This window comes from Bidens hawaiensis, unplaced genomic scaffold (assembly GCF_021521415.1).
Source record: "Bidens hawaiensis isolate Kalapana, Puna unplaced genomic scaffold, B.hawaiensis_p1.1 tig00001576_1, whole genome shotgun sequence".
Classification (NCBI taxonomy): Eukaryota; Viridiplantae; Streptophyta; class Magnoliopsida; order Asterales; family Asteraceae; genus Bidens; species Bidens hawaiensis.
In genome coordinates, this window is record NW_027491089.1 from 1,244,550 (window position 1) to 1,270,937 (window position 26,388).

A 26,388-nucleotide genomic window follows, 5' to 3' on the forward strand; every position below is an offset into this window, starting at 1 on the left:
GAAGATGCTGTTGGAAAACTTAAGGCGTTTGAGGAACGTCTACGAGGGAGAGAACGCACTTCAAATTCACGAGGTCAGTTACTTTTCAATCGGTCGGAAATTAATTACAAAGGCAGGTCGTATGATCAGTCCGTAGCCGAGGTAAGGGTTGGCCGAGTTCACAGGGACGTGGAAAAGGCCGTGAAACTGGAGGTCAATATCGAGATGATGAAGATCAAGATGGTTGTGACAAACGAGATGGTCAACATCGTGGGTCAAGGTATACGGGTCAAAGAAAGGATCGTCAACGGAGAAGGAAGGATTTGTCACAGGTTCAGTGTTACCGTTGTGATGAGTTTGGTCACTTTGCGTCTACGTGTCCAGAACGTATGAAGAAAAAGGAAGAATCTAATTTGAACAAAATTGATGATTTTGATCCAAGTTTATTTATGATAAAAGGTGATCAGAAAACGGTTTTTCTGAATGAAGATGGTGTGATTCCAAAGCGTTTCGAAACCGAGCCGATGGAGAATGATGTTTGGTATCCCGACAACGGAGCATCGAATCACATGACGGGTAATAAAGCGTATTTTTATGAATTGAATGAATGTGTCACGGGAAAGGTGAAGTTCGGAGATGAATCTTGTATTGATATTCGGGGAAAATGGTCGGTCTTAATTGAAGGAAAAACGGGAGAGCAACGTTTGTTGACCGATGTCTACTACATCCCGAGCCTACAGTGTAATATCATAAGTCTTGGTCAAGCAATGGAAGGTGGATGCGAGATTTACATGAAACACGATTTGCTAACCTTTAAAGATGATGCATGTAAGCTTTTGATGAAGGTGACAAGGACCAAGAATCGATTATACAATATCAGCCTCAAGATAATATGTCCCGATAAACAAGGTATCATCGGAATGAAGAATTTTGCATGTAGGGATCTTCAAATAATTGGGCTGAAAGAAGACGAGTCGGTTACGAGTCAGATTCCAATCAAAGATCCAAGTTTCAAAATTCAAAGTCCAAAGAAGAGTGTTCAAGAAACTAATCATGTGGTTAAGAAAGAGATTCAAGTCCAAGGGAAGGCGTCTAATGATCAAACGAAGCAAGTGTGTCTTCTAGCCAAGTGGAGCCGAAAGAACATTGCAAGAGATCATGAAAAGCCTCGGGAGAATCAAGAGAATGATGACAAGCGTGAAGTTGAAGACCTGCCAATTTCGAGTAGGAAATTAGGGGGTGAGTCGGGTGACTCGGGTACAACAATTGCGGGGGTGATTGTTGGGTCAATTGTTGGTTGGCCCAAGTGTAAGGCTCAACCCAAGAATTAGGGTTTTATAATATTTGGTAATGTCTTGGCTAGCAAGTTAGATTAGTCTATATAAACCGAGTTATGGTTAAACATTAGAGAGTGTGAAGTTGGTGTAACCGAGTTGGGGTTCATCAAGAGTCAAACCGAGTTAGGGTTTGATAGATTGTAATCAGTTTTTTAAGTTAAATTTTCTAATTAATAAACAAGAGTTATTTGTTTATATCGTGTTTGATTATCGATCCGGGACTTGATCGGTAACCCCATGATGAAAATGTTTGCATATTGAATGTGAAGAGCTCAACAATGTCAAGACGGATCTTTTCAAATCTCAAAGAAAATGCATATCTCCAATAATTTATACCATGTAAGTTAATGATATTCATTTAATAATACAGTGATAAAATGTTCTATAAAATATGTGGTAAATTTAGTTTACTACATAAAAACTTTGATTAAAACATTGATAAGCGAATGACCACCTTTTCTTATTTGACATTTCTTCCTTTATGTGGTTGGAATTTAGGTAGTGTTGGTAAGCTATCAACATAACTTAAAATGGCAGTATATGGATCACATATTAGTTTTTGTAGTTGAAATACAATAGAGTAAGATTCCCCCACCACCACCCCCACCCCCACCCCCACTCTTCTTCTCAAATAAAAGCTATTACATGTTTCTCATAAATAAGACGCGAGTAGTTTTTTAGATTTTTTTTAACGATCAATAAATAAAGCTGGGGCTATTTAGGATTTTATAATACCAAATTACATATATACAACATTTACCAACCATGTTTTAACTCGGTTTACATTCCTACACGAGTAGTTTATTAGTAGCTAACTCGTCGCAACTAGTTTAATCTTATAATCTACTCGTCGTGACTAAAGGACTTATGAATTACTCGTGGGCATTGATTACGAGGCATGAAACTTATTTAATCATGACGAATAAATAATTAGTGAATGTGTTCGTTACGGTTAGTGTAAGGACACGTGACAAGTTTTAATTGGTTCTACAAACTACTCGTCACGACTAGTTTATAATACATATTTTTAAATTTTTTCACAAATAACACCTAAAACTTAAAATTTGTTTCCATAACGCTTGTTTTCAGAATTTTCCATAACTACGTTATTTATAATACCTATAAAGGGTATATGAATAACACATCCCTTAACTAATTTGGTCAACTACCACTATCTAGTCATGTACAGAAGCAACTACCACTGTCTAGTCATGTATACAAGCAACTTTTCATATTAAGTGTTTTATTTATTTATTTGTTTATTTAAAAATATAATAACAATAGAGAAACAAAAGTTACCTTTTAAACATAACCAACAAAACAACTTAAATAAAATAAATCAATCAAGCCAACTATTAGAAAATATTTAAATCCAACATTCTACAATAATAAAGAATTATAAATATAAGCACATTCCAGTAGAGTATAGGACAGAAATAGAGTAGATTTTCTTTTTTTTTTCTTTTCACAAAAGGGCTTACTTACAATAGGCTTACACTTCTTTTTCAAACTAAAATAAAATAAAATAATTAAAAAACAAACATAGAGGAGGGGTTAAAACATTGCAAGAAATTTGCAAGTGTACCACAAATAGCAAAACAATGAAAACAAGCACTTTAGCCACTTTCAGTAGGGAAGTGATTGATGTTCTTGAATCTGTTTGCAAATTTTGGCCTCCATTTGGTCCTCCCCTTCACAATCTCGCCACCACCGCCTTCTAGTCGGAGCAGGTGTTGACAGTCGATGACGCCAGTAGCGGGCGTCACGTCACCGCCTAGTAAGGAGGTGAGTGACTGTAACACGCTGTCTTTCATACACTCCCGACGGTACTCGAGAGTGATGCTTGCAAGCTCATAGTTCTCCACCACAGGCTGTGGTGCACTCTAAAAAAACATTATAAAAAACTTAATGTTACAAGTGCTCATAAAGGAGAATGTTCGAGTTCGTTTAACTTTAACCAAACAAATGATCGAACACGAAAAGTTATTAAAACTAGACTTAGTTGTGGTGGGACAAAAAAAATTAATGAATATATTAACGAAAACAAATGTATGCTGACGAACATAAATGAACGGAACATAAACAAATTTAAATAAATGAATGAACGAGACCTGTGTTCATTTCGTTCATTCAACTAAATGAACGACACTTTTTGCTCATGTTCATTCGTTTATAAAAATAATAATAAAATAAAAAAATAAAAGAACGTCCGACCAAACGAAAATTACCTCAAGAATCCAGCCGACATACTTCACATTGTTGACATGCTGGTTAACATCCAAATCACTCCACTTTGGCTAAATATTCGTCAAACAAAATTAAAATTAGAACAAAAACGTATTCATTATTCTTTAAAAGGCGGATTAAAAAACTTTTTTTTAACGAAGATTAAAATTTACTTACAGTTAAACCATTACGAACATGATCAGCGGTGTTTTCATCAAGTTTTGGTAACTTAATACTGTCATCATCAATAACCGGAGGCGTGTCAACAAAATATTGCTCGATTTCAGTTCGGACCTCATCGGGAATTTTTGATAACCGCCTTGTAACTTTATTCATCATAACCCAATTACTACAAAAAAAATAAAAAATCAAAATAAATAATAATGATAATAAGAATAAGAACAAAGTCAAACAACATAATATTTTAATGTTTAAACCTCGAAGCACGTGTTAATATTTCACCCGTTTTGCAATCACGAACCAACCAATCACGACGCATACTGTTTTTCCCAGATGCAGCTACCCAAGTATCTACTTGTACCACATCGCCCCTGAAATAATTTTTAACCGTTTTTAAATGTTAAAAAAATATCAATCAACCAGATAGCATTCATAGAAAATACACATTTGGATTACCAAGTTGGATAACGGTCGACTAGAACTTGCATCTTTGTGACCACCCAAAATAAGTTCCTTTTGGACATTTCGGGAGTTGAACCGAAGCCGTCACCGAGTAGTCCAGCATTTTTTACATGATTAAGGGCTGTTTCCTGCCAAACAATTACAAGGTTCATTTAGTAACTAAAATGTTAAAAATGTCAAACGTGTAAATAAAAAGAAAAAAAAAACAGTTTCGACCCATTCAGTTATAAATTCATTTTATAAACAGATCAAACATAAAATTAATAAAATTGTTAAAAAAGAAGCATGTCGAAAGTCATCCAAAGTTTACTTTTATCCCATATAACCTTCGAAATCAAATTATTAAAAAAAAAAAAGGAGATTAGTATTTAAATAATACAAATTTGAAATTATATATATAATATTAAAATTTCTAAAAATTTGGACCAAAAGTGTTTTGCTTAATATATAACATATATATATATACACACACATATATATAACACATAATTAACTCGCTTAGACCCCTAGTTTCGGGTCAGTTCAACCCATACAAAAAAAAATACTTCTAATGTCGACCCGTTACAGTCCTAGCCCGACCCGACCAATTTAAACCCATAAAAAACGACCACTAACGTCGACCTGTTACCTAACCCGACCAGCCCATTTTCCCACCTCGAAAAACGAACCATACCTGCAAATGATTCATTAACGTTTCCACCGAAGCAGTCCGATCAGCCCCAATTTCATACGACCTTATCGAAAAATTCTGGCGAAACACAAACCCGTCTTCAACAATCCTCCCGAACCCAAACGGGTCCAGGTCAGCAAGCATATCGGGACGCTTCGTTTTCCAATCAAGCATCATCCACTGCTTTTCAGCAGCCAAGAAAATAGTAGTAATTGCAGCAAGAAGCATGCTCCAATCGGGCAATTGATTAATAAACGTTCTCGGTGCACCTGACGTCACATTATCATCAGTTTTGAAGCCATCCATAACACCTATTCGGGTACCGTTTACCTTTGCGGGCGCTTGTGCGTTGGTCTTGACTTGCAGACCGTTAGAGGATCTTGACTTTGACTTAAGTCCGCGCGGGTCAACATTACCAAAACTGCCTCCGTGTTTACCAGAATTCTTGGCGGAATCGGGTTGCGAGGATGAGATTGGAAAGAGTGATGCAGTGGCAGCAGTAGCAACCATGGTTACAAGATTCTAATTAATAACTCCCTATATATATATATATATATCCCTGCATGATAATAATAACTTTTAAATCATACAAGATTTTACATATTTGTAAAACAAGAAGAAAGTATATTATATGATTTCTAAGATATTTTTTTGCATATTTACAAAGGTTTTGTAAGTATTTTAGAATGAAAATAGTAATAATTGCGCCCAAAAGTGTACACCAGCCTGTCTGTCATGTCATAAGGGGGCGTATGACCTTTTTACCCCTATCATACAAATCGTATGATGTCATATGAGCCGTATGATAGAGCTAAAAAGTTCATTTCTTTACCAGTCAATAAATCATACGGCTTGTTACTCGTATGACATTTGTCACCTATCATACGAGTCATATGACTAACGACTCTTTTGACTGCCTTTTGCTCTAACATACGGCTTGTTAGACCATACGGGCCTATGACATGTCCCTGTTGTCTAAACAGCACATAACATTACCATCAGAAACAATTATACATATTATATATCATCCCCAAGTTTTCACAAAACCAAAATAGAATTAATTCAAACCTAACTTCCAAACAAATTACCCAACAAAACGTGTTCCTACCTAGAGATCTGAAACTTTAAATTACACAAACCTAATTCCACATCACATTCCACTGAAAAACTATCAATACAAAACTCTTTATCACAAATTCACAAAAAAAAAAAATCTACACACCATTTTTTCTAGATCAATACAAATCACATATTCAAAATAATAATAATAATAATAATAATAATTAAAAAAATACATACAACATATTATTTCCCCCAAATCAATGCAAAGCTTTTTTTTTATCACAAATCCAAAAAAAATACATAAAAAAATCTACACACACCACACCATTTTCCCCAAATCAATTGACAAGCTTGTTTTTATACAAAAAATAAAAAATAAAAAATAAAAAAACCTACACACACCAACTATTTCACCAAATTGACACAAAGCTCTAATTTTTATACCAGATTCACAAAAAGAAAAAAAAAGTAATTAATTAAAATGCTTGCAACCAGTAAGCAAACATTAAACATACCTCTGTTTAAGCTGAAGAAGAGCCAACAATATACAAAACTTTTAACCCCAAAACAAGGCTGTCATTGTTTATTATCCGATCTGTAAAAACCCCTAATGAAAATAAAACAGAAGTTAATAATAAAATCTAGGTTTTTGATTCTTCAAAAAGAAAATTATAAAAAATGATATTTTTATCACAAATTCACAAAGAAAAAAAGAAAATACAAAATAAATAAAAAAAAAACAAAAAACTACACACACTACACCATTTCCCCCAAATAAAAAAAAAGTTTTTTTTAATCACAAATTCACAAAAAAATAATAAAAATAAATCTACACAAATCACACCATTTTCCCCAAATCAATAAAAAAAACTTATTCACCAAAAAAAAATCTACACACACAATACAAAGCTTTTTTCTTTATAAAATATTCACAAAAAATACAAAAATAACAAAAAAACCTACACATACCACACCATTTTACCCAAATCAATACAAACCCTTTTTCATTACAAATTCACAAAAAAAAAGTTAATAATAATACAAAAAAAGACTACACCCACCATTCTATTTCCCTTTATCAATACAAACCTTTTATTTTTACATCAGATTCACAAAGGTAAAAAAAGTAAAATGCTTGCAACCGGTAAACATACCTCTCTTTAAGCTGAAGAAGAACTCCTAATGAAATTTGCTCAGAAAGTAATAATAAATAAAAACTGGGTTTTTGATGGTATGAAATTTATTGTAATTTTGTTTGTGAGATGATTCTTTAGAAACAAAATTACAAAAAATGATATTTTTTTTTTGGAAGGAAAGAGAAGAAATGTGAGAGAGATGGCCAGCGGTGTTTTGGTGGTAGGGATTTGCTTTTTTGTTAGGATGATTATTATTGTTGTTATTGACCCTTGGGTTGGTGCTATTTACGGTTGTGCCATTTGTTTTGTTTTGTTTTGTTTTTTTTTGACGTTGTGAATGAGGTGTCTGGTTTTAAGGTTTTGATTTTTGAACATATATATAATTTAATAATGTAATTGATACATTATTATCTATGAATTTTACTTTTATGTAACATTCAGGGTATATATGAGAATTTGAATATGGATTTTCTGAAATCGTGGTATTCGAAATAAAATTATTAATTACTAAGTAATAATAAATATTATTTATAAATTTTATATAACTTTTGGATATTTTGGATAATGTTTTGGATATATGAAGTATTTAATAAACTAGTTCTTTAATTGTGTGCTGAAATGTACTAAAACTTTCCCGAAAGGTACATCTTGTGGAAGGGATGATTTGCGGGCCCAACATATTTTAGGCGCTTTTTGTGGCCAGGGGTCTCCGACCGCCTTCGGGCTCTTAAAGGCCATTACTGATATTGTCAACTTGTGGCTTGGGGGGCTTTGTCCAAATGTTCTAGCGGAGTTCATTGCTTCGGTACCGTTGACCCCTCTGTTGAAGCCTGACAATGGAATTAGACCCATCGCAGTGGGGGCCATTTGGAGAAGATTGGTTTCGAAAGTAGCTATGCGTAAAGTAGGGAAAAAGGTGGCTGCTTATCTAGGGAATTTCCAATTCGGGGTAGGGATCCCTAATGGGGCAGAAGCGGTATTGCATAGTGCTAACAGATTTTTGAGCACGTTTCATTATGACGGGTCCCTGGCTATGCTCACTGTTGATTTTTCTAACGCCTTCAACGAGGTGGATCAGACGGCCCTTCTCAGGGAAGTTAGCTGCATATGTCCATCCATCTTCCCATGGGTCCAGTTTTTATATGCCCGCCCCGCACGTTTATATGTGGGGGATACTCATATTGGGGCTTTTACTGGGGTGCAGCAAGGGGACCCCCTTGGCCCTCTTCTTTTTGCGTTGGTCCTTTATCCGCTCATCCTTAGGGTGCAGGGGACATGTTCCTTGCCCTTCCATGCTTGGTATTTAGACGATTGCACTATCATTGGTAAGGTTGAGGAGGTTGCTAGAGCGTTGGGCATTATTCGCTCAGAGGGGGTGTCTCTAGGGCTTAGGCTTAATATTCGAAAAACGGATATTTTTTTGCCATCATGTGATGATTCGAAGAAAGTGTCAGGTTTATTCCCTAGCGAGATTAGCAGGCCTGTGACAGGAGTTAAACTCCTGGGGGGGAGCGGTTAGTCGGGATGCATGGTTTATTCGGTCTTTGGCAACTAAAAGAGCTTTGAGGGGGTTTGAACTTATGAAACGTCTGCCGGACCTGAGGGACCCCCAAAGTGAGCTCCTTTTGTTGCGCTCGTGCATGGGGGTTGCTAAGTTAGTGTTTGGGCTCCGAACCTGTCAACCTGAACATGTCAAAGAGGTTGTGTCCATCTTTGATGCGGGCCTGGGGGGGGGGTCAATTGAAGATATTGTTGTGTGTGGAGGACCGAATTTTGGGGACCTCTAGTGGAGGTTGGCTTCCTTCCCTATGTGTTGCGGAGGCTTAGGAATTTTCTGGGCTGAGGATGTCTCTGCATATGCCTTTGTGACTTCCACGCCCCAGTCGTGGAAATTGCAGGACCACATCCTACGAAACGCTGGTGTTATGGTGGTAGATCCTAACTACTATTTTGCACTTGGTAATATTGGAACAACTCTCCCGGACCTTGATATAGGCGGTTTTACGGATAGGAGACCGCCCACAAGAAACCTCAACAAACCTTGGCGAGTGCTCTTTTGGTAAACACGTACATGATTTGAAGGAGCGATTCGATATGACCCCGAGACAAAAGGCAGTTTTAGCTTGTCTCAATGTCACACCCTCCAAATCCACTAACGGAGTTTTACCGTCAGAGGGTGTGAACTGGCAGGATCGGAATCATTAGTTATAATCAAACCAAAGAAAAACGTTTAAATGAAAGTAAGTACGGAAGCGTAAAACCTTAATTCAAAAGTTGCGTCACGCAGGACGACTTAAAACCAAATGTAACTGTTAAAATTAAGTTTGCAGAATAAAAGTGTTTTCATTAATGCATGCTCCTAAACCGCGCGCCCGCCTCGGCTACCTGAGAATAACATACTAAAAGTGTCAACACAAGGTTGGTGAGTTCACAAGTAAAATAAGATAAATCGTTTAGCGTTTTGCGTAACCTCGTTACGACGTTTAAATGTTGCGTAACCCCGTTACGACGTTTGAGTGTGTAACCACGTTACAGCGTTTGAGTGTGTAACCACGTTACAGCGTTTAAGTGTGTAACCACGTTACAGCGTTTAAGTGTTTTGCATTACCAGATAGTGTTATGTCAAACTATATATCGATAGGTAGCTAATCTATACAACAAGTATCGCTAAGTGGTTCGCGACCGAAGCTGACTGTTTATCAAGTGCCCGTCACCAGGTCCTCCAGACCATGGTAAGTGTTAGCCAAAATTTACACCCACTCAACCTCCAGTTGAGCTTAGCGTCAGGTGGGGTTTGTCAAACCCAGTAGTACTACCCAAAAGTGACTCGCTATTCCAAATATTAACCGGTCCGATGTGTGGGACTTCAAATGTTACGTATGCCGCTTAGCCTTTACAAGTGATATATAATTTATAACAAAATCTTTCATATGCGTTTATCTCAGATGATATGTTTATCGGAGTATGTTATCTCCCCCAAGTGAAAAACGTTTGAAAACAGTTTAAGAGTGGGGTAAGTGAACTCACTGTTTGCGAAGAATATCCGATCTAGATCACCGAGTGATGCGCGTCGTAGAAAACTCTCTAGCGTTCTAAAATAACAAAGAGATTTTCTAAGTATCGGAATGTTTAACGAGTCTCTAGACTCGGCACATAATACCTATGCACGTAACATGTTTCGTGTTTCGTTTGTGAATCGTGTGTGACTTAAACAAGTAAAATTGTGATACGATACATGAGTGAGCAATTACTTTCGTGTCACGTATTAATAACATACTTATTAGCAATTATTCCCGTAGGGGCATTTTGGTCAACAAACAAAGACTAACTAACCATTATTCCCCATAAGGGCAATTTGGTCAATTCATGGCAATCAACTAGCAACTATTCCCCGCAAGGGTATTTTGGTCAAAATACAACAATTATATAAAAACTATCATATTTCATGCATTCCTATACAACTCAGCAGCTAGTTTAGTTATGACAGAATTTCTACTTGAAAGATTGCACTAGTTTACCGATTATAACGTCTCAATTAATTTACCAAAAATTACCACAGGAGCATACATATCTTAGGTTTCCAGAACATCTTTTATCTTATTTTTATTCCATATAGATTGTTCATAATGATCAAAACATTACAGCTAACTTATATCAGTCAGATTCATGCACATCAGAATGTTATTTGCAATTCCCGTTAAACGAAAAATCCAATAAATGCAAGACCACTTGGGTTTGGTTCCTAACTCAGTGAGTCAACCTCCAGAAGTGGAACCAACCCAATTGGTCTCGTAGTTCATGAGATATAACATTTACAACATAACCTAACAGCAGGTCTAACAGCTCAGCTTTGCATCACGTTTTTGTAAAATCATAAAAGTATACTTCCACTTATCCAAAAATTACGAATTTATACTTCATAGAAACTAGACTCAACCTAGTTTACTGCAGTACCCACAATCTCAATCAATTTTCACGTTTACACTTCGTTACAGTCAGTTAAACATCGTATATACGTTCTGTCCAGAATCTGTTCACATCAAAACTCATCATAATAACAATCTATGAACTATCATGCATCCATATAACCCTCTAGACACTATAACTACTATCCATGCATATCAATCACACCATACATACAAGATTAGGGTTTGTGTTTTAATTCAAATCAAGAACAACAATCAATCATGTATCAATATCAATCTAGTTATCAATCTATTATCCAACTAACAAGAATCATAACAATCACATACATACAAGATCGGCCGATTTAGGGTTTTCACACAACCCATCAAACATCAAAATTAAACAACAAAGAGGTAAGAGATGATCAAGTATACCTTCCTAGCACCTAGTTCTTGGATTAATCTCTTGATTTGATGTGTATATGTGTGTGATGGTGGACGGCAGCCGTGGGTCAAGAGAGGGAGAGAGAGCCGATCGGTGGTGTTGTAGGTTTAGAATAATAGGTTAGGGTTTGTTTATTAGTGATATATTTATAAACAAACAAGTTACACTCTAGTCCTTCTACTTTCAAGTGTTGTTTTTCTAGAACATTCTATCCTAACTTGCACATAATCATGACAATAATATAACACATAATCCTAACACATAGTTATCACATCATTAGTGTTTTAGTGTGCTTCGTTTATTCCTCAATCGTTTACGTTTCGGTGCAAATCCCGAAAGACTACTACACATGTAGTAAGTGTTAAGCGTCATTTAAACCCTAGTTTAAATGTAATGAAGTATGCGTTATAGATTCAACGATCTTAAAGTTTGAATTAACGGAGTTGAGTTAACGAGGTTAACCTGAAATTGACGATTGTCACACTCAAAGGGGCTCATGCCCAGGATTTTGTTGGCTGTTGTTCCCATTGAAGGTCTTGGGCAATGGATGTCGGCAGTTGAATACAGAGCCATCCTTAAATACCGGCTTATGATTCCTCTTTTCCCTCCAGATGAATCATGCCCCATTTGTAAAAAAGCTTGTTTGGATAGATTTGGTGAGCATGCCCTCCACTGTAAGGAATTGTCGGGATTCAAGTATTGTCATGACTGGATTAGAGATGTCTTATGGGATATGCTTAGACGTGCCTGGATCTTAGCCAAGAAAGAGGCACCTGTTAACTTTTTGACTGATCCACGAGAGGGAAGATCTACCATGCGCCCTGCGGATGTTCTTGTGTTTGGTTGGGCAGTGGGTAAGCATGCGTGTGTTGACCTCACCGGGGTGTCCCCGTTGGTGGGGCTGAGAGACAGTGGCTTCGTACTGGGACAGGCGGTTTTTGTAACACCCCGACCAAAGGCGGATTATACATCGGGGCGCCACATATTGTTTCATTACTCGTGACACTATTGGGTGTCAATATTTAATAAATACATTCATTCGCGCACGCGCAGGGTAAACACAAGATAACATAAAACATCATAAATCAATATATTATAAATTATAATATTCGAACAGCAAAAACTTGTCTTGATACATTTTAATCTAGGTCCAAAATAAAGAAACTTCCTATGTGTCCACAAGCTCCAAAACAGCTACTGCAAACCTGAACATGTGTTAAAATAAACGTCAAACACTTGCGTGTTGGTGAGAAATCAAGTTTAATACAATACATAGATGACAATAAATCTGCGCGCAACATGTGTATGTCTGGTTTTCAACAAGGGTGTAATCTGATCGGGACCAACTCTAAGATTCATAAGACTGCCAGTGCTCACAATTGAGCTCACAAACAAGACTAACTGTGCATGTGTAAACAAAAGAGAAAATCATAAACGATAGTTCTCCCGTGTTCATCTAATGGTACCATGAAAACTGCGGAATAGACCGACAAGACGGTTAATGATCCACACATACAAATAAACAGCCAAGTCTACGTCCTCAACACATGGGATACTGCGCGACTAAAGTTCATAAACAAGTTTAAGACTCTAAGTTTGTATGAACACATGAACATCCCAAAACATTAAAAGCAAAAAGGGATTAGGTACGAGATTACTCACTTGATAAACGATGCGGTGTAAGATAAAGCAAGAACCAACTTTAAACAAGCACAAGTTAACCTATAAATAAGATTATTGTTTTAATGATTTGTTTTAAGTCTTGATTATGAGTTAGCATAATTAATAAGTAAGTTATTATATATAATATATATATTACCGGAAGAGCAGGACAGAACAGGGAGGAAGACGGAGGCAGAGAGGGAGGCGGCAGAGAGAGCAAGGAGAACAGGAGAGATTAAGTGTTTTGTGTGTGTAGTGTTAGGAAAAATAATACTATTATTTTTAGGGAAACCCTAGGGAACACAATCCCTAGAAAAGGGGAAAAGAATCTTAAAAAGCAAAAGATTCCAAAAGCAAAAGATATGGAAAGATATGGCAGTAGGGAAAAAGAGAAAAAGCTGACAGGGAACAGTAAAAAAAAGCATGGGCGGGTCAGATAAAGGTACAGGTCAAGCATGGCAAAAGCAGATCTCAAAAGATTATGTCAGTCACTTTATCTGTCAACCAATGGGGTTGGTGCGCATGCTGCGCCGAAAGTAACTTTTCAGACATAAAGCAGATTAGGTCAACAGCACAAAAGATAAGACAACACAAAAGCAAACGGCTAGATTTAAACAGAAGAAAACTCAAAGGGTTCAGCGCGAGAAGGCTAAGGCGCGAAGGCAGACACAGAAGGTCAAGAGAGCGCGAGCGCGAAGGCAGACAGAACTATCCTTAACGCGTCGCGGAAAGAACTACATTTCTAAGAGCGCCGCGGGAAGAATCACATTTCTTAGCGCGCCGCGGGAGGAACTAAAATTCCTAGCGCGCCGCGGGAAGAACTATAATTCTTCGCGCGTCGAGGGATGAACTACGATCCTTAGCGCGCTGCGAGAAGAACTACAAATCCTTAGATCGTCGCGGGAAGAACTTCCGTCCTTCGCGCACTGCGAGAAGAATTACAATTCTTAACGTGCTGCGAGAAGAGTTCGTCTCGCGTATCGCTGAAACAGGTGGTCTTCACGCAGGATTCCTTGTAAGGGAGTCTGGCGCGTGGAGTTGCGCAGACAACCTTAGGCGGGAAGGAACAAAGGACAAGCAAAGAGTTAGAAGAAAAAGAGGGAAACAAGGCGTAAGGGCGGGACGGCGACAAGAGGGAAAAGAAGGCGGAAAGAGAGAAGGAGAGGGACGGGACGGCGGAAAGAAAGAGAGAGAAAGAGGCGGGAAGGAAAAGTATATTATTATTATTAAAAGTAAAATATAAGTATAAATAAATATTAAATCATAAAAGAAAGAGATCGGGTCAGAGAAACGGGTACCTGGGTCGGGTCGGATCGGGGCAGATGTCACAGTCTCCCCTACTTTAAGAAATTTCGTCCCGAAATTTATCTCGAAGTAGGTTGCGCAGAGAACAGGTGCGGGTACTTGATCTTCATCTGATCTTCCCTTTCCCATGTAAACTCGGCTCCGCGCTTGGATTCCCAGCGAACTTTCACGATAGGGATACGACTGCGCTTGGTTTGCTTAACCTCGCGATCCATAATCTCAACAGGCTTCTCAACGAAATGCATAGATTCATCAACTTGAACTTCATCAAGTGGAATGTGAAGGTTCTCGTCAGCTAAACACTTCTTGAGATTGGATACATGGAACGTTGGATGCACATTACTGAGCGCGGGTGGCAGGTCAAGTCTGTAGGCAACTTTTCCCACACGCGCGAGAATCTTGAATGGACCAACATATCGAGGAGCAAGCTTACCCTTCTTCCCAAAGCGGACAACACCTTTCCAAGGCGACACTTTGAGGAGAACAAGATCACTAACTTGAAATTCGAGAGGCTTTCGCCTACGATCTGCGTAACTCTTCTGTCGGCTTCTGGCAGTCAGCAGATGATCACGGATCTTGGCGATTTTATCGGTTGTCTCTTGAACAAGTTCGGGTCCTGTGATTTGAGTTTCACCCACTTCGCTCCAACAAATCGGGGAGCGGCACTTACGACCGTAAAGTGCTTCAAATGGGGCCATACCGATACTGGAATGATAGCTGTTATTATAAGAGAACTCAACCAAAGGCAGGTGTGAATCCCAATTACCTCCAAAATCAAGAACACAAGATCGGAGCATATCCTCAAGAGTTTGAATAGTTCGCTCAGACTGACCGTCAGTCTGAGGATGATATGCCGTACTCATGTCCAAGCGAGTTCCTAGCGCAGATTGGAGAGATTTCCAAAAGCGAGATATAAAACGGCCATCGCGATCGGATATGATGCTCAAAGGAGTACCATGGCGGCAGACAATTTCCTTGACATAAAGCTGCGCGAGTTGCTCAACACGGTAGTTTTCACGAATGGGCAGAAAGTGAGCAGACTTAGTCAAACGATCCACTATTACCCAAATGCTATCATGTTTGCTTGCTGTCAAAGGTAACTTGGTAATAAAGTCCATCGCTACACATTCCCATTTCCACGTAGGAATTTCTGGTTGTTCGAGCAAACCAGATGGGCGTTGGTGTTCAGCTTTTACTTTAGAACAAGTCAGACATTTAGCTACGAACACAGCAATATCCTTTTTCATACCGGGCCACCAATAAGTAATGCGCAAATCCTTGTACATCTTATCAGCGCCAGGATGAATAGAATACCGAGATTTGTGCGCTTCACTCAGGATATCAGCGCGAAGATTCTCATCAAAGGGAATCCAGATGCGATTAAGATAACAGAGAATTCCACTCAGATTAGGGACAAAATGCGCTTCCGCGCCACACGCTAACTCGGCGCGAAGGTTACCATTACTGATGGATGCGCGCTGCGCGTCACGAATACGCGATTCAAGGTTGCTTTGAATCGGCGCGAAGTGAAGCTGGGTGCGCGGCAAGATACAGTTAAGTTGGCAGGGTTTTCGGCTGAGCGCATCGGCTACCACATTAGCCTTACCAGGATGATACCGGATCTCACAATCGTAATCGCTGATGAGTTCGTTCCATCGGCGTTGTCTCATGTTAAGTTCCTTCTGATCAAAGATATGCTGAAGGCTTTTATGGTCAGTGTAGAGGATACACTTAGTACCATAAAGGTAGTGTCTCCAGATCTTCAAGGCAAAAACAACTGCACCAAGTTCGAGGTCGTGAGTTGTATAATTCTTTTCATGAACCTTGAGTTGCCTTGATGCGTAAGCGATAACCTTGCCTCGTTGCATAAGAACACAACCGAGACCTTGGTTGGATGCATCGCAATACACGACAAAATCATCATTACCCTCAGGTAGCGCAAGAACAGGAGCTTCACACAACAAACGCTTGAGCGTTAGAAAGGCTTCTTCTTGCTTCGAGCCCCAAATATACGGTTTACCTTTGTGCGTCAGAGCTGTTAAAGGCAAAGCGATCTTCGAGAAGTTCGAAATGAAGCGCCGGTAATAACCAGCTAAGCCCAGAAAGGAACGGATCTCGGTAGGAGTAGATGGCGTGATCCAGTTCTTGATTGCTTCAATCTTGGATGGGTCGACATGGATACCCATCTTGTTAACAACATGGCCAAGAAACTGTACTTCATCCGACCAAAATTCACACTTGGAAAGCTTAGCATAAAGCTGCTCAGCTCTAAGCTTTTGCAATACCAATCGGAGATGTTGCTCATGCTCGGCCTTGGTCTTAGAATAAATCAGAACGTCATCGATAAACACAATCACGAATTTATCCAAGAAAGGCCTACACACCCGATTCATTAGATCCATGAAAACGGCGGGTGCGTTGGTTAGACCGAAGGACATGACCAAGAATTCAAAATGGCCATAACGAGTTCGAAACGCAGTCTTCGGAACATCTTCATCGCGGATGCGCAACTGGTGATAGCCAGAGCGGAGATCGATCTTGGAAAAAAAAGAGGCACCTTGGAGTTGATCAAAGAGGTCGTCAATACGTGGTAAGGGATACCGGTTCTTAATGGTGAGTTTGTTCAACTCGCGGTAATCAATACACATGCGAAACGATCCATCTTTCTTTTTAACGAACAACACCGGAGCACCCCAGGGCGAAGAGCTAGGGCGAATGAATCCTTTAGCGGTCAACTCTTGAAGTTGGCTGGCCAATTCTTGCATCTCAGCGGGTGCAAGACGGTAAGGAGATTTAGCTACGGGGGAAGCACCAGGGACAAGATCAACACGAAACTCGACTTCACGAGCGGGAGGGATACCAGGAAGATCATCAGGAAAAACTTCAGGGAAATCTCGCACGACGGGGATATCGCGAAGCTTCTTCTCTTCAGCAGGTTTAACCACATGGGCTAGAAATGCAATACACTTCTTCCGCATGAGTCTTTGGGCTTCGGCGCAAGACATAAGTTTAAGACCGCGGGAGGGTTTTTCGCCGTAAATATGAAGATCACCATTTTCTCGAGGAATGCGAATCAACTTCTTGGCGCAAATAACTTCGGCGCGATTCTTCGAGAGCCAGTCCATACCAATGATAACATCAAAGCTTCCAAGAGGCATAGGGATGAGGTCGATTAGAAAATCGTTTTCGTTAAGATTAAGCGTGCAATCTTTAATCACTGAGTTTATTAAAACAGTTTCACCATTAGCCAATTCAACTGAAAAATCTTCTTTTAAATCGTTGCGCGGTTGCGCAAGCTTCTGCTCGAAGGCGCGAGAAATAAAACTTCGATCGGCGCCAGTATCAAAAAGTACAGAAGCATAAAATCCGTTAAGCAAAAATGTACCATTAACTACGTCATTAATCGCTTGCGCTTGGTGCGCGGTTATGTTAAAAGCTCGTCCACGCGTCACTTGGTTCGAAATCTGGTTCACCGGATTCGCTTGTGTAATCTGAACTTGTAGTCTCGGGCACGCGTTCCGGAAATGACTGGGATCACCGCAGTTAAAGCACGATCTGGGTCGTGGGTTTTGGTAGGTTGGTTGTGGGTTCTGCGGGTAGACTGGTGGTGTTGGCGCAATTGGATTGGCGGGAAGGACTCTACAGTTTTTAGCAGTGTGACCAGTACGGCCACATCGGTTGCAAAGTCGACACGGGGTTTGGGTTGGGTGGTGAAATCTACAGGTTGGGCAAAAGGGTTGATTTCCTGTGTAAGGTTTCTTAGTTGGCGGGGCAGGGAGTGCGGGATTGGTTAAGGCATAGTTGTGGACTACAGGAGGTGTTGGGTAGGTTGACAGAGGGTTAGGCGCGTAAACTGGAGGTTGGTAGGTGGGTTGCTGGACAATGGGCGGGTTGGTAAGCGCATAGGCCTTGCGCCTGCGCTTGAGGTTGTTACGGTTTGAGGGTTCAGGTTTGGTTTCTGTTGGTTCAGGGGCAGTCTTGGTGAGTTTGGTCTTCTCAGTTCCCCGCAGGAACAGGGTTCCTGCTCTGACATGGTTGTCGCTGAGCACAGCGGCCAACTCGATGGCGTCAGAGAGGGTAACTGGGTTTCTGGCCCATACAGAATCTTGAATTTCCATGGGGAGACCCCCAAGGAATTTCTCGATTGCTCGGCGTGAAGGGGTAACAAGGTGAGGGACCAGTAAGCTTAGCTCGTGGAAGCGCGTCGCGTACTCGCGCGCTTCGCCACTGTATTGCTTCAAGTTCCAGAATTCTTCCTCCAGGCGCTTCACTTCGTTGGGAGGGCAGAATTCTCGCGTAAGAATTTCCTTGAATTCCTCCCATGTCATGCTAGAAGCAGCCTCTGCGCCACGCGCATGAGCTACTCCATTCCACCATGTAAGCGCTCTGGATTCCAGGACACTGGAAGCATATAGGGTTCGTCTGTCTGAGGGGCATTGGGTGTGGAGGAAAGTGTTTTCTATCTTCTCGAGCCATTGGAGCATCACGGTGGCTCCTCCAAGACCTGTGAACTTTGGAGGGTTACCCGCGTTAAAGGATTTAATGTTGTAACCAGAGGTGTTGGTATTGTTTTGGCTCAAGGCTTGGGCTATCGCGGCGGCCATTTCCTGGGAACGTTGATGTCTACGCATGCGCGAGGCTTCTCTTCTCTGAAATCGGCGAGATAGCGGAGGCATTCTATAAAAGTTTTTAATTTTAGTTAATATCTTGGTTTTTATCGCAAAGTTTTAATCTTATAAAGCTTGGTTTCACGGAGTTAGATGCTATCAAAAGTTAAAGTAAAATAAATGACCCTAATGCAGACTTAATAAAGGTAACAAATTCCGAATCAAGAATCGACAATTCATGTATCACCATGACTTTCCGAATTCCCAATTTAAAATATACGAGCAAACAAGTATTGGAGATTGACGATTCATGCACACCATGACTTTTCAATCTTCAATATAAAATATACAAGAAAATGAGTATTGGAGGTTGACAATTCATGTATCACCATGACTTTTCAAGTCTCCAACCTCAGAACATAATCGTAAATGGAAATTGAAAATCAACTATTCATGTATCACCATGACTTTTCGGATTTTCAATCCCAACAAACGAATATGTAAGTAAAATCAATAAAAATCGAAATTCAACAAAAATCGAAATATCGCGGAATAAAACATAAAATCATATACTGCGCAAGCGCGAGCATATTCATAAATAACGAGTAATTAACAATAAGCGCGCAAACATGAGATTTCTCTCATGCGCGAGAAGGGACTCTTAGGTATTCTAGGCCGTTACGTCTAACCACCTATCCTAAAGTCAACGAGCTCTGATACCAATCTGTAACACCCCGACCAAAGGCGGATTATACATCGGGGCGCCACATATTGTTTCATTACTCGTGACACTATTGGGTGTCAATATTTAATAAATACATTCATTCGCGCACGCGTAGGGTAAACACAAGATAACATAAAACATCATAAATCAATATATTATAAATTATAATATTCGAACAGCAAAAACTTGTCTTGATACATTTTAATCTAGGTCCAAAATAAAGAAACTTCCTATGTGTCCACAAGCTCCAAAACAGCTACTGCAAACCTGAACATGTGTTAAAATAAACGTCAAACACTTGCGTGTTGGTGAGAAATCAAGTTTAATACAATACATAGATGACAATAAATCTGCGCGCAACATGTGTATGTCTGGTTTTCAACAAGGGTGTAATCTGATCGGGACCAACTCTAAGATTCATAAGACTGCCAGTGCTCACAATTGAGCTCACAAACAAGACTAACTGTGCATGTGTAAACAAAAGAGAAAATCATAAACGATAGTTCTCCCGTGTTCATCTAATGGTACCATGAAAACTGCGGAATAGACCGACAAGACGGTTAATAATCCACACATACAAATAAACAGCCAAGTCTACGTCCTCAACACATGGGATACTGCGCGACTAAAGTTCATAAACAAGTTTAAGACTCTAAGTTTGTATGAACACATGAACATCCCAAAACATTAAAAGCAAAAAGGGATTAGGTACGAGATTACTCACTTGATAAACGATGCGGTGTAAGATAAAGCAAGAACCAACTTTAAACAAGCACAAGTTAACCTATAAATAAGATTATTGTTTTAATGATTTGTTTTAAGTCTTGATTATGAGTTAGCATAATTAATAAGTAAGTTATTATATATAATATATATATTACCGGAAGAGCAGGACAGAACAGGGAGGAAGACGGAGGCAGAGAGGGAGGCGGCAGAGAGAGCAAGGAGAACAGGAGAGATTAAGTGTTTTGTGTGTGTAGTGTTAGGAAAAATAATACTATTATTTATAGGGAAACCCTAGGGAACACAATCCCTAGAAAAGGGGAAAAGAATCTTAAAAAGCAAAAGATTCCAAAAGCAAAAGATATGGAAAGATATGGCAGCAGGGAAAAAGAGAAAAAGCTGACAGGGAACAGTAAAAAAAAGCATGGGCGGGTCAGATAAAGGTACAGGTCAAGCATGGCAAAAGCAGATCTCAAAAGATTATGTCAGTCACTTTATCTGTCAACCAATGGGGTTGGTGCGCATGCTGCGCCGAAAGTAACTTTTCAGACATAAAGCAGATTAGGTCAACAGCACAAAAGATAAGACAACACAAAAGCAAACGGCTAGATTTAAACAGAAGAAAACTCAAAGGGTTCAGCGCGAGAAGGCTAAGGCGCGAAGGCAGACACAGAAGGTCAAGAGAGCGCGAGCGCGAAGGCAGACAGAACTATCCTTAACGCGTCGCGGAAAGAACTACATTTCTAAGCGCGCCGCGGGAAGAATCACATTTCTTAGCGCGCCGCGGGAGGAACTAAAATTCCTAGCGCGCCGCGGGAAGAACTATAATTCTTCGCGCGTCGAGGGATGAACTACGATCCTTAGCGCGCTGCGAGAAGAACTACAAATCCTTAGCGCGTCGCGGGAAGAACTTCCGTCCTTCGCGCACTGCGAGAAGAATTACAATTCTTAACGTGCTGCGAGAAGAGTTCGTCTCGCGTATCGCTGAAACAGGTGGTCTTCACGCAGGATTCCTTGTAAGGGAGTCTGGCGCGTGGAGTTGCGCAGACAACCTTAGGCGGGAAGGAACAAAGGACAAGCAAAGAGTTAGAAGAAAAAGAGGGAAACAAGGCGTAAGGGCGGGACGGCGACAAGAGGGAAAAGAAGGCGGAAAGAGAGAAGGAGAGGGACGGGACGGCGGAAAGAAAGAGAGAGAAAGAGGCGGGAAGGAAAAGTATATTATTATTATTAAAAGTAAAATATAAGTATAAATAAATATTAAATCATAAAAGAAAGAGATCGGGTCAGAGAAACGGGTACCTGGGTCGGGTCGGATCGGGGCAGATGTCACAGTTTTGAGAGCGGAATCTAGGAAGGTTGCTAGGCATGAGACAGCGTGTTTAGAGAATCAGCACGTGTTCATTCCATTTGCCTTCGACACTTTTGGATCCCTAGCTCCTGAGGCAGTTCGCTTCTTGGAGCGGGTGCAGAAGGTGGTCCACAGTGACTCGCAGAGCCCGAGGAACCAAGGATTTATATTTAATAGAATAGGCTTTGCGATTCAAAAGGGGATAGCGGCACAGCTTGTTGCTCGCTTACCCATTATCCAGATGTAGCTCGGTTTGTGTTATATATAAAAACCAAGTTCTCTAATTTATTGTTTTTTTTTTAAGAATTTCAAATATCTGAAAGGTCCGAATATCCGACTTTTAACACCCCTAATTGTAATATTGCGTCATGTTAACTCACACACACTTTAACGAATTTTGCTTTGTCAAACCATAACATCACCCTCATTTTGGGCATGAACCTCTTAATGCCAAAGAACAACACCCATGGCTGGCCCGGGGGTGTGCGAGTCAGACCATCAGCCAATGCCTGTAATTTAAGGGGACGAAAATCTATTTATATACTATACATTTTTAATATATATATATATATATAGGAATGTTAGAATAAGAAGTAAATCTATCATAAGAAGGATAGGAAGTGTTATTTTAATTAACCAAAAATAAATTAATTAATTAAAATAAATATCTAATTTAATGGAATCAGCAGTTATAATCTCTTTATCTATAATCTTGGAATAATATCAATCATAATATTTACTATAAACAATCCACTAACGATTTTCAGAGCAAGTTTCAGTCGATTTCCATAAACAATTCACCATGAGTAACTTCAACGACGTAGATGAACTAGGTAAATATATACATCCTAAGTTGTTCGTCAATAGGTTATCAGAATCAATACGTCGTCTTAGGCTTGATATGTGCGGATGTATTTCAGATTCATATTCATAGTGTTTTTGTTTTCTATTACTAGTTGTTGATTTTAATCATATTGGAAGTGTGTTTTGATGACTCTATATACATCATTGTTTACTCAATATTCATCATCGTGTTTTTACTCAGTATACATCACGATGACAATATGTGCGGTTTTTTTTCAGATTAGTATTCATAGTGTTTTTTTGTTGTATTACCAGATGTTGTTTTACTCATATTTGAAGTGTGTTTTAGTATTTCAGTCCGGGTGTTTACGTGTCCGTTTCCATATTGATTGGGTTGCTGTATTTTAGTATCTAGTGTGTTCTTGTTTCATTGAATACTATCAAGGTGATATGACTAGAACATGATTTGATAGGCTTGTTGTGTTATATTTAACGGTATTCTGAATTGATATGCTTCTCGTGTTATATTATACTCATTTGCGTAATTGCTAACTTGTGTGTTTTTTTGTTGGTCAAAATCTTGTAACCTTTAGTCATCAAACTGATTAGTTTTTCATGTGTTTAAATAACAAAAATATACAATAGTTTGGCGGGGGTGAGTACATATTATATTGTTATTTGTTGTATATCTTTACTTACGTTACATCGTTCTTATAGATCCACCTGTATACAAGGAGGTTGGTATACAACATATATCTCCCAATTCTGGTAGGAAGACATACACGCCAGTTGTGTCTGCGTCAATCAAACCTAACGAAGGTATGCTTTTTGACACTATTGAAGTGGCAGAGGCATTCTATCGAAGGTAAGCTTTAGCCGGCGGTTTCTATATTAGGAAATCAATCCAGTGGGTGGAAAATAATGTTGTTCGTTTGAAGTACTTTGTTTGCACTAAAAAGGGATCAAGAACCGTTAAAGAAGTTGACACAATAGCTGAAGATTTCAAAGGTAAAAAACAGCATAGGAATTGTTCTCAAAGAACCAATTGCGATGCACAATTAAGGATAATATTAACGGATAAAGGCAAGTATAGGGTGAAATATTTTGGTGAAGCACACAATCATCCATTTGTTGATGAAGACGACATCCATTTCATAACTGCTACTCCTGAGCTAACATTCACACACAAAAAGATGTTAGACGATCTTGCTAACATTAACATCGGTCCGGTTAAAGCTTTCAACATAATGAGGACCATGTATGGCGGTTTCGATAAAGTTGGCGCAACAAAGTCTGATTGCAAAAACTATAAAAGAAATATCAACTTATATATAGGAGACTACGATGCTGAGATGGCTGTTTAGCGCCTTATGGCGAAGAAAGATTTTTGTCCTAATTTCTCATGTGATTATTTTATTTGCTCTGACGGTGTGTTAAAGGGTTTATTTTGGGCAGACGCGCGTGCGAAGATGAATTTCTACGTTTTTGGTGATGTTGTGTCATTTGATGCAACATATCGACATAGCAAGTAATAACACAACAACACTTAATTTTAGTCGTATTCCATTATACTATTTTACAAAGTGATTAGTTATTTTTTTTTTGTGCAGGTACAACCTGGTTTTTGTTCCGTTTGTGGCATCGACAACCATAACAGGAATGTTACCCTTGGTGCAGCGTTGCTTGGATCGAAAACCGCCGAATCATACATTTGGTTGCTGAGGTGCTTTAAGAGGGCTTTTGGTTATGAACCATCAGTTGTTGTAACTGACCAAGACCCGGCCATGAAACGTGCAATTGAAGATGTATTCCCTAATTCGAGGCATAGGCTTTGCATGTGGCATATTATGGATAAGTTATCCGGGAAGGTATAACAAAACTATGTTTTTCGCTTATCCATTTTTGAATGTTTATTTATATACCATTCTAACATTGTATTCTTCCAGGTTGGATCCAACCTTTGCAACACCACAGATTTTAAGACTCGGTTGTGTGATATTGTGTGGACGGACTCAATAACACCCGAACTTTTCGAAAAGGAGTGGGCTTCAATCATGAATGATTTTCAGTTAAACGACCACGATTGGCTGAAAGATATATTTCACATTAGACAATCATGGATTCCTGCATATTATCGTGAAGAAACCATGTCTGGGCTCATGCGTACATCATCTCGATCAGAGAGCGAGAACCATTTTTTTTGGCAAGTTTTGTAACCCGCGATGCACTCTGGTTGAGTTCCTGTCACATTTTGATACAGCCTTAGATCATCAGAGACACGAACATAGGAAGAACGATCATGGCTGTAGGTACAAAAGAGCCGAAACATGGAGTAACTTTGCACTTGAGAAACAAGCTTCCGAAATCTACACACGGACCATTTTTTTATGTCCAATTGGAAATACAAGCAGCTCTTCACAATTGCACTTCCATGAGTTACCTACCTATTGATGATTATCTGAAGTTCAATATTCGTGACTTTCTACACCTACCTGCTTCTTTTCACGAGGTATGTAGTATGACATTTTTTTGGTACCGTGTTTATGTGTTGTCACTTATTTACCTATAAATTATGCTTCTTGATAGGTTATGATTCGCAAGGAAGACGTCACTGTGTATTGCAGCTGTAAAAGGTTCGAGCAATTTGGTTTACTATGTCGTCACATCTTCAAGGTATTTCCCAAGCAATAAATTAATCGTAGGTGGACCAAAGACGCTGTCTCTAACAGCCCTATGTGGTCAATTGGATTTGATGAGCCCAACATAGACAAAACTACCGACGTTTATCGTGTTGTTCGAGACATAAACATTGCTCATGATCATATTATAAACAAGTTGGTTACTGATATGGAGAAGCTACAAAATTACCATGACTACATCAATCAGTACCACCGTTGATGAGGTTACTTTTGATGCCCCTAGACCCAGTCGGTGAGACAGGTTTGCTAAACTAACCGGTGTTACCCAACCAGAGCAAATAAATATTCGTGCTCCAATTGGTGTTAGGAATAAAGGATGTGGGTTTCCAATTCGCTATAGGTCATTACGCGAGCAAGCTATCAGTCAAAGTCAGCTGGATAAGCCCCCAAGGACCTGTAGAATATGCCACGAGCCAGGTCATGACGTACGTAACCATCACAAGTACCATATCAATGAGAACACTTCAGAAGACGGACCGAGCTCATCACATAATGAGACTATGGAAGAATAGCCTACATGTCTATTTTTTTAATACTACATTTTTTAAACAAAAAACTTTTACATGGTTTGATTGATTCGTGTTTACTTTTTTTGAATCAGACACCGGATATACATGTCGATGATTTGTTATTTATAGGTACTTTTACCATTTTTGGGTGTGTGTTATTTTCATAATCATAGTGGATTCATAACTGTCAAATGTATGGATGATGATTTGTTATTTTCATATAACTTTAATGCACAAATTCAATTGTCCCTCCTAAAATACACACTACCCAAACACATTTATGCCTTTTCTGTTTTGTGTTATTTCTATAATTGTAGGGGAGAGGGGATTCGTTATGGTTAACTGTATCATCGATGAGTTGTTGTTGTGTGTTATTTTCATAATTGTTTCACATACTTTGTTATCTTCAAATACATTCGGTTGTTTATTACTTTCACTTTCTATGCCTATAATTTTTGGACACACCTTCCATTGTCCTTACTATATCATATCAAATACATTTGCATATTCATATGCAGCAACTCATATTCTTTTATAATATCCGTCTACTAACAATACAAAACCAACAATGCGTTTTTTTACAAACCACACAAGTTGCACAACCT

The 26,388-nt window shown here is 39.2% G+C and overlaps 1 protein-coding gene across 1 annotated transcript; it reads right to left on the reverse strand.

Moving 5' to 3' along the window:
- Positions 1-2,789: 2,789 nt before the first annotated feature.
- Positions 2,790-7,324, reverse strand: LOC143589138 (palmitoyl-acyl carrier protein thioesterase, chloroplastic-like). The gene is made up of 8 exons (XM_077069984.1): positions 7,071-7,324; positions 6,409-6,523; positions 4,858-5,387; positions 4,179-4,312; positions 3,980-4,093; positions 3,720-3,891; positions 3,545-3,613; positions 2,790-3,199 (listed from the first exon to the last, which is right to left on the reverse strand). Exons 3-8 carry the CDS (start codon positions 5,362-5,364, stop codon positions 2,933-2,935), a joined length of 1,263 nt encoding a protein of 420 aa, XP_076926099.1. The 5' UTR covers positions 5,365-5,387; positions 6,409-6,523; positions 7,071-7,324; the 3' UTR covers positions 2,790-2,932.
- Between the last annotated feature and the right edge of the window lie 19,064 nt (positions 7,325-26,388).